At 38.5% G+C, this 15,000-nt stretch overlaps 1 protein-coding gene across 1 annotated transcript in view; it reads left to right on the top strand.

The window, feature by feature from the left end:
• Positions 1-11,917, top strand: part of LOC137968127 (universal stress protein Slr1101-like) — a 13,184-nt gene extending 1,267 nt beyond the window's left edge. The window contains exons 2-4 of the mRNA XM_068814751.1: positions 9,185-9,268; positions 11,039-11,139; positions 11,592-11,917. Of these exons, the coding sequence (XP_068670852.1) occupies positions 9,185-9,268; positions 11,039-11,139; positions 11,592-11,789 (383 nt within the window). The 3' untranslated portion in view covers positions 11,790-11,917. The remainder of the gene's footprint in view (positions 1-9,184; positions 9,269-11,038; positions 11,140-11,591) is intronic.
• The last annotated feature ends 3,083 nt before the right edge of the window (positions 11,918-15,000 follow it).

Genomic DNA, 15,000 nt, shown 5'->3' with positions numbered 1-15,000 from the left:
CAGTTTTTGAAATTAGCCGAACTATAGGTTTGTTATCCAAATTACATCATTATGTTGCTATGCAGACACTTGTAAACATTCATCAGTCTCTTAGTGCACCATATTTATCATATGACTTGTTAGCTTCAAGCCAAGCTTGTAAGTCTAACTTACCTTGACAATCTTCTCAAACAGCAAAAACGCACCCTTTCCTTTATTTAGTTCTCTAGCTTTGAACAACATGCAATACCTCTATTTATTGATGCCTGATGTTTTACATGTACCATTGAATTTTCCTATTTTAAAATCATAGCTAATTTTATGTACGACATCCAGCATAAAACTTCACTGAGTACAATTCAAGAAGAGTTTCAAGACACTTCCAATATCCAGTCTCATAATACTTGAACCTCTCCTTCAAACAACTTTTATTCTCAAAGCTTCAGACTCTCTATTCAGCTTAACTCGTTCTCCTGAATTGGATAAACTATATGGAATGGAATCTCTCTAACTCTAAGAAATCTTAAAAACAACTACTTCTAAAGGAAACTATATTAATAATCAAAAAGATAAACGCTAAAAGGTTACCACAACGTTTCGACATCGCCGAGATGTCATTGTCAAGTGAGAGAATAAATTATAAGCCGCATATAAGTACAAAAAATGTTGAATAAATTAAATCAAGAAATGGTTCAGTGACGGTTAAGCGACAGTCACGATTGTTCTACTATACGGATCAATGAAGATCATGTAAATAGTTTTGCTGTAACTGAGTCAGTTTGTGTGTTGAGTGATGGAGATTTTTCTTTCGAGAACATCATCTCATATATGAGACAGTCAAACTTTGTTTTGCATTTTTTGAGAATTGTGAAGCATTGATCTGGGATTTTGTTTTGTAAACCATGTTCTTCCCATCGATGTTTGCCAATCGCAGAATAATGATGTTCTTTTTTACGCTGGTGAAGGTGGCGCGCAGTGTAACCAACATAGTCCCCATCGCACAAACCATATTTATAATAATATACAACAAGTTGTTGGTTGACTAAAGGCGGTTTTTTGTTCTTGGATCTTGAGAACATTTTCCAGTTTTTGGGCTAGTGAAGACTGGTTGCAAGTCCGCAGTTAATTTCTTATTGAGATGGCAAAGTTGGCGTTTAACAGAATCAGCAGATTTTTGGTCGATAAATGGCAACACTATTCTGATCGAGCTATCTTGAACACCACAAGTGGTGGTAGAACCATTGCTAAGAGATTGTTAAACGCCAACTTTGCAAATTAATTTGCATCGCTGTTTTCAAAGAACTACCTCAAAGCAAAGCAGTCTGTGACGTCAACCCGGAATCAAACCCATTCCACTTCATTGCTCGGTTATGGATCAAAGTGTGAACACGTTTCCCATCTTTTAAAGCCAATAAATGAGGGAAATTTCAGTCAAAGGGTTGTGAAAACAACATGATGTATTTGGGACAATTTTAGAGAATGAATAAAATGGAGGTGATAGGCACTTAAAAGTGCTACTATGATAAAAAATCACTTCCTTTTTTCCTTGAGATTTTGAAAGTGTGTGATGCTTAACACCTTACTGGCAAAAATTCAGGCATTACTCACATTCAAAACTGACCGATTGGACATCAGAGGGTAGGATCTAGTGAAAAGTGACATCATTTACGCAGTAGCTTAAAACTTTAGTCTGTAAATGCAGCTTATTATATATGCAAAACACAAGTTAAAAACTATGCACACTTTGCAGGCTTTTAAAAAATTCTAAATAGTATTCTCGTGGCCTCCAAAGTATGTGGCATGCTCCAAAGAAATTGTGTTGGCCAACTTTACAATGGATTTTCTCAAGAACCAATTAAATTATACATGTATGGACAAAACCTCACACACTTTGCAAACTTGTTATAATCTGCTGAGTGTTAAAGTGCAGTTTCTTTGGATGTCTGTGTTAACACAAGGTTTATTAATTCAGCAGAGCAGACAAGGTCAGTTTTGCATTTGAGCACTTGCACTCGCTTTCTGAAATAAAAAGGTGAAAGTTAAAGGCATTTTTCTAAAACTACATTTTATCATCTTTCCATTGGTATATAGTTTTCTTGGGTTTCTATAATCTAATTAAAAACACAAACAAAAGCGATTTTTCGAAACCCTTACTCTTAAATAGGAAAATTTCTGTTAAAATAAACAAGACGGTGTCTCTTTTAAATCAAGGCTTAAAACTTGGGTCACTTAGTGTTTAGTTTCCATAGTTTTGAAATCCTAATAATAATAATAATAATAATAATAATAATAATAATAATAATAATAATAATGATAAGTAACTGTATATTTTAAGTGTCAATGGATTGAGCACAAGAGCACTAATTTGGGGCACTATCGAAATTAATTTAAATAAAATCAAATCAAATATTGGTTTATTTGGAGAGGGGAAAACCAGAGTACCTGGAGAAAAACCTCTTGGAGCAGAGAAGAACCAACAAATTCAACCCACGTTTGACGCCGCGACTGGGAATCGAACCAGGGCCACATTGGTGGGAGGCGAGTACTCTCGCCACTACGGCACCCCTGCTCCCCTAAAAGCAAAAGAATTGATTTTATGTCATAGGAGCACTTTAAATATCAATCTTAGTTTAATCACTCACTGAAAAACTCCCATTAACCCTTTGACGCCTAAACCGGCCTTAACTGGCCAGACTTATTTACTCTGTCTAATGCCAGACAATTTTACTCGTCAGTGGAGAACCCCCAGGAGTCAATGGGTCAATAATTAACTTGCTTGTAATTTCAAACAAAATTATGTAAATATAGTAATGAACTATTGTATTACTCTTCCATTCAAATAGCTCTACTACACTTGTACATGTAAATGTTGTTTTGTCATTGTGCATGTTCTGTTCATCACAAAAACATCTCTGACATCCTGGATTACATTATATTTTTGTGCATTTTCTTTGCTGATTGTGAGAGGCGGGGTGGCTTCATGGTTAGTGTGCTTGACTCCGGATTGAGTGGTTCGGGTTTGGGTCCTGGCTGGGGACATTGTGTTGTGTTCTTGGGCAAGGCACTTTATTCTCGCGGTGCCTCTCTTCACCCTGGTGTATAAATGGTACTGGTGAAATGCTGGGGGAACCCTGTGATGGACTAGCATCCCATCCAGGGGAAGTTGTAATACTCCTAGTCGCTTCATGCTACAGAAACCGGAGATAAGCGCAGGCCTGATGGGCCTTCTGGCTCGTAAGCAGAGACTTTTCTTTGCTGATTTCAAAGCAGTGCTTTGGGAGATTTACATATTTAGTTGTTATGAGCATTACTTGTGCTTGCTGCAAAATACCAATAAATAAAGAAGGGCTGTATGCATCCCATCTTAAGTGACTTTTTCTGACCGATTTTTAGTTTTTGCTCATTATTATTATTATATCAATAATAATAATAATAATAATAATAATAATAATAATAATAATAATAATAATAATAATAATGAGCAAAAACTAAAAATCGGTCAAAAAACGTTTTGTAATGCATCAGTCATTACAGTAATTATTATTAGAAAATGCACTATGGCCTTGTTTCCAATAGATCCTGGAAATGCAACAGAAATAAGTGAAGCTGGAAAGAAACTTGGTCAAGCCATCACTGCCAACCATGGCGAATAGTTAATATGTTAATCAATCTTTTGTCCATTGTAGTGTATTGTTAAAACAAAGTTTTTGAGAAATGAATCTTCCAGAACTGTATTGGTAGACTTTATATTGGTTCTGTTATTAATAATAAAAATAATTATTATTATTACGTGGAATGCCGAAGGCATCCACGTCTTAAAACCGGGCTGGTCTCTGTTTTTTGTTGGTAGTCGCAAATGTGCATACCCCACGGATATCGAATTAATCTCCGATCGGGTGGACTGATTTATATTCCCTCCAGTATTTCCCAACTTCCCTGCCCCGAGGACAGCTCCTATATTTCCAAACCAAACGTTTCTTCTCTGCTAGACCACTCGGCCACCGTGACACACTTCCGTAAGACTGGTGAAAGCAAATATTTATAATAGAATCTTTCCGCCCGCCATGATTGTTTCAGTATTAAACTATTCGATAAAGTGGATAGATGCTTTTTCTTTGAGAAAGGCAAGCTTTAAAGGTAAGGACAATTTTCTACGTTATTTCTAGATCTTGCTTCGTACTTGTGTGTTCCACTGTGAACACATTATTATTTTGCATAGAACGAATACTTCATTAGAAGCATTTTGCATAGAACGAATACGTACTCCAATATTTCTTGGGAACCAGTTTGTTCGCCGTTTTGACGTAGAAAGAAAATAAGAAAATAGCTTTCAACGGCCAAACAAGATAAAAATGGAATCAAGTTTAAAAAAAAAACGAATTAGCTATCGCCGTCACGGGGACTTCGCAGCCGTCCCCCATCCAAGTACTAACCTCATTCGGAGGAGCTTAACTTCAGCTGACACTTGGACTAGCATCAACGATTGTGATCTTTGTGTTAAATTCGCACATATATCTTGTCGAACTTTATAACACTTGAAAGAAAAAAAAACGCACTAACAAAAACCAGGTGTTATGCCGTCATTTTGTCACAGATGCATCCTTTGTTTCGTGAGTTGTCAGTAAACACGCAAGGTATAACTTGATCACAGGCGGCCGCTAAAATCGATGTCACTTTCGATTTTGCGATTTTACTTGTATGACCAAAAGTACGATCGAAAAATTGAACTCTGATGGAACGTAACAAAAATCTCCCGAAATGTTTTTCGCTGATGGCAAATTGTTTTATTCTCGATCGACACTTCCTAAAAGTTCCTTCTGCTCTCCTTAAAAACTACATATTAATCTTTATTTACTATTTCGTCAATATTTGTTTTGCATAAAGCAGGCTAGCAAAATCTGTACCTTGCTTTGTTCGCATTTTTGAGCGTTAAAATAGAATTTTTGGTCGTATGTTCCTGACAGCAAAAGTCGCATATTTTGACGTCCCCCATCCAGATACTAACCCCGCTGGAAAGGGAAACTTTAGTAACATTGGTCTTGGAAAGGTGTCAGAAGCTCAGAGTACACGCTTAAACTTGTGATGAGAAAGAAGTTGTAAATGATCAACATGTCAGCTTTGAAGCCAAATGTTTCTAGATTTCCTTTCATTTTCTTCAATTGTTCTGGGCTTAGTATTTTACTGAACCACATGTCTTCTTAGAGGGTATATAGCAAAGATGTTACCATGGCACCGTAATGATTTACGATACGAAACAATGTCGTGTACTATTAGAGCTACATATTGTGCAAGGACTTGAATCTCCTGGAAAAAACAAAACGCAGCTCAGTTGACAGTTATGGAAAAAAACACTGTCAAGTTACTGCACTACCACACGCAATGCGTTCTTACTTTAAAAAATATCCCGTATCTCCTCAATTCTGGCCCCCCCCCCACCCCCCCCCCCCCCCTCCAGACTAAAAACCCCGTATCCCCACAATTTGTTTTACCTAATTATCCCGTATCCTGATCGCTTCTCGGGCTTTTTGCTAAGATTAGTTTCTCGGCCAAGGGCTACGGTCAAGTACTATTGTACAGCGTACGGTACTTTTTCAGCGCCGTAAGGGGCAGGCACAGAACAGTTTCGGCTGTTTGTCTGTTCTCTCGAGAAACGATGACGAGGGTTTTTTGGGTTTTTTGTTCAGCTCGAGTGTAGAATCAGGACGAACTGTTGTAGTTTCTGAGAACTATTTACTACTTGTAGCTTTTGTTGAGTTTTGAATCGATGGTAGAGGGAGTTTTGACGATCTCAATCCGGACTGGACTACTGGATTTAATAATTTTCTTAACAAGATTTCAAGTTATTGTGGAACGTTTGGTACCAAGTTACTGAAATCAAGATTATGGAATTGTAAAATCAGAACTTTGGACTGGACTATAGAACACGCAATTACGGAATTTTTGAGCATTGAGAGAAATAGAGCACGGATGTTGTCTTCTTGTCTTCGCCACGGCAAATTTATACAGTTTGCAAGGAACTAAACCAGGATTACAGAACCAGACGTCGATTACAGGGCCCGGTTGTTCGAAAGCCAATTACCTTAATCCAGGATTAGCATAAACTTTCGTTTCATGTTTTCAAATTTTTGGTCACAGTTTCCTTTGCTTATTTTTGTTTTTCAAGATTGACTTCTTCTAATGTAAAGTTTTACTGAGTATCAGCCTTGAACAGCATTTGGGAGTAGAGGATAAAACTCGTTTTAAAACCCAGTTTCTGAACAACTGGCCCAGGATGATAAGTTGTTGAACTGTGATTTGTAATAAGTTTTTCAGATGATTTAAGGCTGATCCTGTAATTTTTGGATGAAAGGAGTTAACGAAGGAAGTAAAACTGTAGGATTTGAATGAAGTCTCCTTCCAAAAAATAAACAAATAAAAGATCCCGTATCCTGATAACCTGCTAATAGGGCTTCGTTGTTTGCATTTGCAAATTTAGTAACATTAGTAATGAGTTTTTACAACAAAAAACTTTAAGTTATATTACAGATGTATCTTTCTGGTAATCTTTCTCCATTTTCCGAAGTCTACCTGTACTTAAAGTTGACTGTAACTGGACAATTTGTGTTAACTGTTTGCGCATTCCACGGATACGCCCTTGTAGGCGTCTTGTTATTCTTAATAACAGAAGCAAGATAAAGTGTACCAATACTACATGTACTTGCATCTCAACTGGCAAGAATATTTGAATAGTTTGTGTTGGATCTTCTGTTCTATCAGGTCATTACTAAGCTAAACCTTAGACAATTTTCAATTGCTGGCAAATCAACAACTGATGTTCTTACACTCTTTTTTCATTCAATACTGAGGCAGGAGAGAGATATCAATGTAATATATACTGAAATAATCTATAAATTCTAATGTACAAAAAAATCTAAATTAAAATTATTCAACGACAGTTCAGGCCACAATGTACTAAATGTTCTTGCAATACTTAAAGTGCTTCAGATTACTCATAACTGCATTTGCCTTAGCAGTTCTTTTGTCCTGTTTCCCATCAGTTTCTGCAGTTAGTCTTCCCATTACTTTGACCATCTGCCCAAGACATCCAAGATGAAGTTATATTGATTAACTTGATACCCTGGATACTGTTAGATTTGAGTTCTCAGTGTAAGGCTCCATACTTTAGCGTCTTCTCCTCATTTTCCTTCTTTCTGTTGTCTATCTAAGGGAAAATCATCTTAAGGATTAAGCAGAAAGAAAAAGCAAAAAAAGAGACAGATCCAAAGTCCCAAGATCTGTAAAAAAGCCCTCCAAAATGTCGAGACACCACACCCAAACAACCAATCACCAACAGCACAATCTTGTCGACACCCGAGGCGTCTTCCTCTCAAGAGGAGACTAGTTGGTGATTTTCTCATCCTCTTTAGTCACCACATTCGTATCCCAAGGCACCGAGAAATCGACAAATGTCCACTCCTGAGCCTCTCAATCCACCCCTGTAACGTCTGGACAATTATGTTCCACCTCCTTAGTTGTCTTGATGCTCCTAACCCACCAGATCTCTGCATTCCCATTACCCCATACCCTCATCTTATCTGGAACCTCCTTATTTCACACTACTGTGTGGTATAAGGAGATTCCAGATAAGGTGAGGGTGCTGCACACATCACACTGCACTTCAAAAAAAGCTCCCAGTACACTCTCAATCCCATGACATTATGCCTCCTCCGATACTCCCTCTGTGCCAGACCAGTACAACCACTTGCCACATGCCCATCAGACTCCACATCCTTGCAAAATATAGTTAGTGTGCTTTGGATCTACATCCTCCTTCTCAATAGGCCACTTGCACTAAGAGGTCATGTGACATCGTTTTTATGAAAATGAAAGTTACATGATTTTGCCTTCGAAACACTTTAGTGGGTCATCTCTTAAACAAAATAATAGTGATTTGGTTTTTCAAACCCGCACCATTTGCTTAAAATGAGAAAGTCCGTAGCTGGTCACGTGACCAAAACTTGAGTTTTTAAAATTATGAATTACCCCTTTCTGACACAAATTTTGCACTTGAACTTCAAGGAAAATGTTGAAAAGATGATGTGGTAACGTTTATGGCACATCTGAACTCAACTATCAAACATTTAACGAGAAAAAAGCAAAATGTAGTTTTGGCCGCCATGTTGGAGGGCAAGAGTATGCCCTCCAACATGGCGGCCAAGACAAATCATGCTACTTTGTTGAAAAATCAAAGTACCATAAAATATCTCCCTTAAATGCGTTTCCTCTCAAATTTCGCGTGTAAGATACTTTTTATGTGTTCTGTCAATTTTTGGCAACAGCAAGATTACAACTCACTGTTTAAGGGAAGCATTGGTCACGTGACCTATTGTGGCCTGAAAAAGCCTTGTTTAATAGTATAGCCTGCTCCTGAGCAGCACAACACATACATGGACCCTTTCCCAAATACCGTTCTCTAAACCACTGGGACGACTTTAAGGTAAGATAAGATCGGTCAGATCTTGGGATTCTGAATGTGTTGGGAGGAATGGACTAGGTCTGGGGCCAAGGTAAGCAATGTTTACACCTGCAGAGTTTGAATACCATCTCCTCGCTGGTTCTGTTTCACAGAAAGTCAAGAATTATTGTACCATTATCGTTATTGTTCCAATGATTGCTTACAAAATGTGAGGCTAACGTTGTTTTTGATGGCCATGGACTACTTTTCATGCAAACCAAACAAAACCACTAAAGAAATGTGAATACAATTTGAGGGGCTGTAGCTCATATCTAGGTAACTGTATGGTAATTCTAATTTTTGTGCGAGAAGAGGATGAAAATACAGACTTCAGGAGGTATGGGTTCCTTGGATTCCAAGTGAATGACAAAAAGAGCATACCTTCCCAACTTTGCTCTCAATCAAACAAAGAATATCCTGTCCTCTGGCAACATCGAGCTAACTGAGTTCTCGAAAAGGTGAATTCTTAATTTGTATTTAGCCTACGTGTAGGCTAATTTGTATTACACTTGCCACCATTGTAAACATTCTAGCATGTACAGGGTGTACCACAAAACATGTTCAACTCGCTTGGTAGGGGATTCTAAATTTGCAAAATCGATCCTTAACAAGTTGGAAATAACCAATTTAGCATCTAAAATTGTCTTGTGTCCCCAGTTGTTGGTGTTATAAAATGGCAATATATCTCATCTCTCTCTCTTTTTTTTTAAGGGTATTTCAAAAATATGTATCGAAAAGATGGTGATAAGGTGTTTATCATCCATGTGAGTGAAATGGCTCCTCAAGGCAAGCTGGGTAAGCTTGTCCTCTTAACTTTAGCTGATTGCTTTTATTACATGTAGTTCTTTGAGTGTTTTTAAAGACCTTTCCAAAGTCAATCAGGAACTGTCAAGAATGTTGAATTTTCTACACAGGCACCCTAAGCTCAGTGTGGGGGAAAGCCAACATGGCCAACTAAAATATAAGGATTTGTATGGGAATCCCAATGAAAGACTTGAGAAGATAACTGAAGGAAAAAAATCTCAATTAAAAAGCCTTACCTTATTTCCATTGTGGGTCACTTCATTGCTGTGATTTTTTTTGTGATTCAACGTAATTTGAGCCATTTTTCAATCCCTTGGTTGTCAAATGTATTATACGATACCGAGGCTACACACTCCATTCTGGGGAGCCGACCACATTGAGTCAAATAGTCGTTGACAAATTGTTCTCATGGTTATAATTCCACATCAGAATCAATTAACAAAGATCAAACTTTCATTTCAAGCCATCAACAACACAATAGCAGCCCTGCAAGCGACCTCAAGCAGTAGTTTGTTCACTTGATCGGAACCAAAAACTTTTTGGAAGATGGTTGGGCCGGCAACATTGGACAGTTGACCTTTGAAACTAAATGCTTAACAAACTGAGCCCTACCCAGGTGGAAGACCATTTGTTGTTGTTTATTAACGACGCATTTTTAAATTCCCCTGGGGCGCAACATAACTGCATTAGTCAAGTCTCTTAAAATTGTGTTGACAAACTTCAAAAACACATCAAAAAGCTCGTTCAAAGATGGCTTTCTGTTTCGATGCTAATAACAAAATTTCATTGGTCTCAGTAAGTCCATCCTTGAAATATTCATTGTTAAAAAATATCTTACGAGAACAAACTTTATTTCTTGAAGGCTTGATGCATACAGTTACGATCGTGAACAGTGTTCAAATGTACAAATAAAAGCTGTATGAAAGCCCTAACTTACCACGACGTCCATCTAATAAATAAATTTCTTTGTCCTCAGTTTGTACAATACTGCGTTCATTCTCGCTAGGCCACTTCGCTTTCAAAGCCACAATTGCAGCTTTCATCAAGCTTTTCCATGTTTTTAAAGTTTGTCAACATGAAGGAGGCATGACTAATGCAGTCATGTCGGGACCCAGGGGAATAAAACCATTAACGTTCTCTCACCTGGGTAGGGCTCAGTTTGTTAAGCATTTGGTTTCAAAGGTCAACTGTCCAACATTGCTCGCCCGACCATCTTCCAAAAAGTTTTTGGTTCCAATCGAGTGAACAAACTACTGCCTGAGGGCTTTTAAATTAAGATTTTTTTCGTGTAATTATCTTTTCAAGTCTTTTATAGGGATTTCCATACAAATCCTTACATTTTAGTCAGCCATGTTGGCTTGGGGTACCTGTCTTTTCTATTGTCATTTTGTAGGAATAAAAAAGAATTAAAAACAACCTCATTCGAGTCACAGTCATTCATTTGGAGAACAGCAAAGGGGCTGTGAAGTGACAATTTTGAGATCTACAGGGCTTGTGCTCTGGTTGCAGCCCCTGGCAACTAACTTTTGCCTTTGGGCAACAAGGAAATTCCAAATTTTCACCTATCAAAGCTAAGAAAATGACAAAAACAGTTTTTGTATCTTGAAAATTAATTACTTTGAATCATTGTTTTGTTAAAAAAGTGTGGATAAGACATTTGGGAAAACTTAACAATGGTGACCTCCCTCCACATCTGGAAACATCCTAGAGTCCCCTTTTCCTTTGGTAACCTTTGTAAGTTATAATTATGTTCTTGGACAGAGACCATCACTAAAGAAGACTGGGATCAGCATGTAAAAGATCACACACAAAAAGTGAAGGATCTTGAAGAAAAGTACAAGGCAAAGATGTGTTGTGAAGAGGTACGGATTATGTTAATTTCTTATTAATCTTGGCATATCATAGTAATTTATTATTAGCATAATAATGTATTATGATAATAAATAAGATTTCGTGCTGTTTTTATTAATTTTTAAGCAGCGTTCTGAGGATAACTGTTTTTGGTCATTTTTATCATTCATCGTTGTCAATTGTGGTTAATTCAGACTAAACCACCAGTAGAGAAAGCATGGGTAGAATGTACATGTATGGTGTTCTGTGTTGGTGCAGGATCCAGGTGCTGACTAGGCCAAGCATTGGGTTAGCTTGTATCTCTATATAGTAGACGCCATGTCTCGGACAAAACTTTTTGTTGATAAGACAACTCTAAAATCTCAGCTCTGTGAAACTGTTGATCCCAGTAGGACACCTCCTAAACCTTAAGAGCAGGCAGTCTGGTCGGATGGTTTGGTTTTACTTTTTTTTTTTTTTCCAGGCAGACTTTGCTGTAAAGCTTTTGAGTGGTGCTAAACCTGGTGAAGCCATCGTAAAGGCAATCAAGGAGTGTGAAGCTGATGTTGTGGTGATGGGAAGTAGAGGCATGGGTGTTCTTAGACGTACATTTGTGGGCAGTGTCAGCGACTACGTAATGCATCATGCACATGTTCCAGTCATCATTTGCCCCAAGCAGTGATTTTTTTTTTCATGGAATCCAGAAGTAATATTAAGTGTTGACATTCTTGTCGTTAAAGCACATAGCAAAGTACTTTTTAGGAAACACATGTCAGATGAGGCTCGAAATAAATCATTCAAATTATTAGACTGAGTGTGCGTTTGTAATAAATTAATTTTATTTTCTGTGCATATTAAAGTGGGTGATATTCAACTAATAAAGCAATCTGATTGGGTCAGGGAGCGAGAGGGATTTTCTCATCTTGCACGCTCACAGCAGGCGATATTGTTTTTCTTTTACAGGTGGTATTGTTGCGTGATAAGCAATTACATTGCTTGCATTAATATATTAATAAAATGCTTTGATGAAGCCTCTTTTATCATTTTCCATGCTATGTATTCATTAGAATTGCAACCTTGCTTTCCTTGTGAGGAAAATGTTTCCTTGTTCATCCTCGGTAAATGGCTATACCTTCATACCTTTCTCTAACTTGGTTCTTCTCTAATTTGGTCACTGCTTACTCTATCCATGATTGGTAGCCCCATAATCCTCCTTAACATCCTCATCTCTGCAGATTCAAGTATCCTCTCCTTCTTCCTGGTTTTCCACACCTCAGAGCCCGTCAATGAATTCTCTCTGATCTTGAAAAAAATTCTCTGGCACCTAGTGTATCCTCATTGGATTGGTTGGATTGGATTCATTACCACAACCGAAAGTTATAAATATCAGGTTGTAAGGGCCATAATGGTGTTTCCTTTTATGTCAAAGTGCATTCCCACATATAATTCTGCACAAGTGTGAAGAGTTATCATTGAAATTTTACTAAATGCACATCTAACAAAGAATGGCTATTTTTTTTTCTTGGATGAGGTTGCTAAAGAACCTTTTTGTTAGCTTGCATGGCAGGCGGCTTGCTGAGTTTTAGAAATGGCCGCACGAAAACCTGGTATTTCTCCTCGCCCTCACTTGCCCTTTTGACTTCGGTCCAGGTTTTCGCATGGAAAGCAACGTCTAAAATTTACCAGACCGCTACGCAGGCTATCTTTTGTGATAAATTGAGTTCCATTTTCTTGATGCTTTGAAATTATGACAAAAGATTTGAAGTGTCAGTGAGATCTGGCTCCTAAGGAATCTTTTTAGTCAGTGCCACGTGTGATTATCGTTTGTTAACTGCTTATTTGTTCAGTTCTTCTTTGGTTAATTAATGGAACACAGACCACTTCCATATTAAATGGCAGCCAACTCGTCATTCTTTTGTGTTCATGTTAATTACTCCTGCTGCCCTCAGTTTTGAATAGATATTTTAAAATACTTGTTTGCATGATAGAATTTTGTTTTGCCACGATTCAGAAAGAGATTTATACCCCTATTTTGGGTTTTCAAAAACCATAACAAAATTTGTTTTCTTCACCTGCAAATTGTAGTGAGCCAATGGTTATCACATTGTATTATATCTCCTAAACAAGACAGTAACCAAAATGTAGGCAGCTCCCTGAAAGTCTTAAGGTTACCGTATACCTTCAGGGGTGACTCGCGTCCGGGCGATGTAGCGCGTCCGGTTTAGGCTAGGCTTAGCTACATAATCCTTTTGGGAATTTTAGACATCAAAAAGAATTTTAGGAACTCTCGGGAATTTTAGAAATAAATTGACAATTTCGAGAATTTTAGAGCACTCTGAACTATCACCTGACATTTTGGAAACTTTTCACAGGCAAATACAAAACGTTTTTGTTTGTATTCCAATCCACCAGGAGACTCCCAGGAGAGGGGTCAGTCCGTTCATATCCGTTCCCTATCAGCGGCTATTCACCAAATGGGGTCCTACAGTGCATCTAAGCAGCGGTTTCTCACCGTATCTTTGTTTGATAGCAAATATGGCAGACTTTGCAAATTCTTGTGAGGAATGTGAGCCATCTACTAGCTTAGCAGAAGCGAGAGAGAACCAAGTTGTTTCACTGCTGAGTCACTGCTAGACCGTCTTAGACCACCCGATAGTAGTGATTTCTCGAGAAAGAGAAAAATCAATGTAAACAGAGGCAGAAGAGGAGGGAATCGACGAAGTGTTTCTAAGAACGAGAAGCCTAATTACGCACCTCAGGTCTCAGCCAAGAAACGACTTGAAGCAATACCGTTCTCTTCTGTCAGGCTTGTAAAGAAGACATCTCTGTGAAGAAATCAGTTATTAAAGGCCATATCGCGAGGAAGAAGCACAGTGCAAACAACGAAAATCTTGCCAAAGCAAAGAAAAAGGAAATGGACCTTGCTGAGGCGTTGGACAAGTTTGACAAAGAACACCATCCAAAGCTACCCATGGCTACTAGAGTATATCGAGTAAAGATTGTACAAGCCTTATTGAAGAGTGGGACTCCCCTTAACCGACTTGAGTACTGTAGAGACATCTTTCAAGAAGCAGGTGTGACCCTCACCTCTCCGTCAAACATGCGAGAGCTTATCCCTTTCATCCTCGAAGAGGAGTACAAATCTATTGCCAAAGAACTACTGCCAAGGGATGTATCAATTATATTTGATGGAACGACTAGAGATGGGGAAGCTCTGGCTATGTTGATCCGTTATGTCCATGAATGGGAAGTCAAAATGCGCCGAGTGCGATTTCAACTCGTTAAGAGCTCTGTTAGGAAATGCCAGGAAATTATTGAAGTTCTGCACTGGAAGCTGGATGTTCTGCGAAACAACCTGGTGGCTGCAATGAGAGATCGCGCCCCAGTGAACAGTGTCTATTCTGTACCCAAATATGATGGACATTGGGTGTATCTCCCACTTTTTAGATCGTCTTGGTACCCAGTGGTTTCATCATTTATGCCGTTTATGCCGTTGTGGAATGCCATGTTTACCACCAGCATGAAAGCAAGACGGGCTTCCAAAAACACCACAGGACGAGGGATACCAAGATACAACGCCACTCGATGGTGGAGCCTCTGGGAATGTCTCAAAGTGGTGTTTGAGGAATGGAGGCATGTCCCTGTATTCCTGGGAAGTGACGAAGAATTTGCAAACGCTTCACGACGGAACTTAACAGATATCATGCAGCAATACCCTACAGAACTCAGACTAGAGATGGCAGTTTTGATGGAACTGGGGAGGTTCGTCAAAGCAACGTACACTTTGGAAGGGGATGGTGACCTTGTCTTCATTGCCTATCAAAAGCTTGAGCAGCTTACAGCATTCATCCAAGTTGAGAATTATGCAACCCTGACAGCTGCAGTGCAAGAGC

Source organism: Montipora foliosa, chromosome 8, assembly GCF_036669935.1.
Source record: "Montipora foliosa isolate CH-2021 chromosome 8, ASM3666993v2, whole genome shotgun sequence".
NCBI classification, from domain to species: Eukaryota; Metazoa; Cnidaria; class Anthozoa; order Scleractinia; family Acroporidae; genus Montipora; species Montipora foliosa.
Note: the sequence above shows the minus strand (reverse complement) of the source record. Positions and strands in the feature narration are given on the sequence as shown.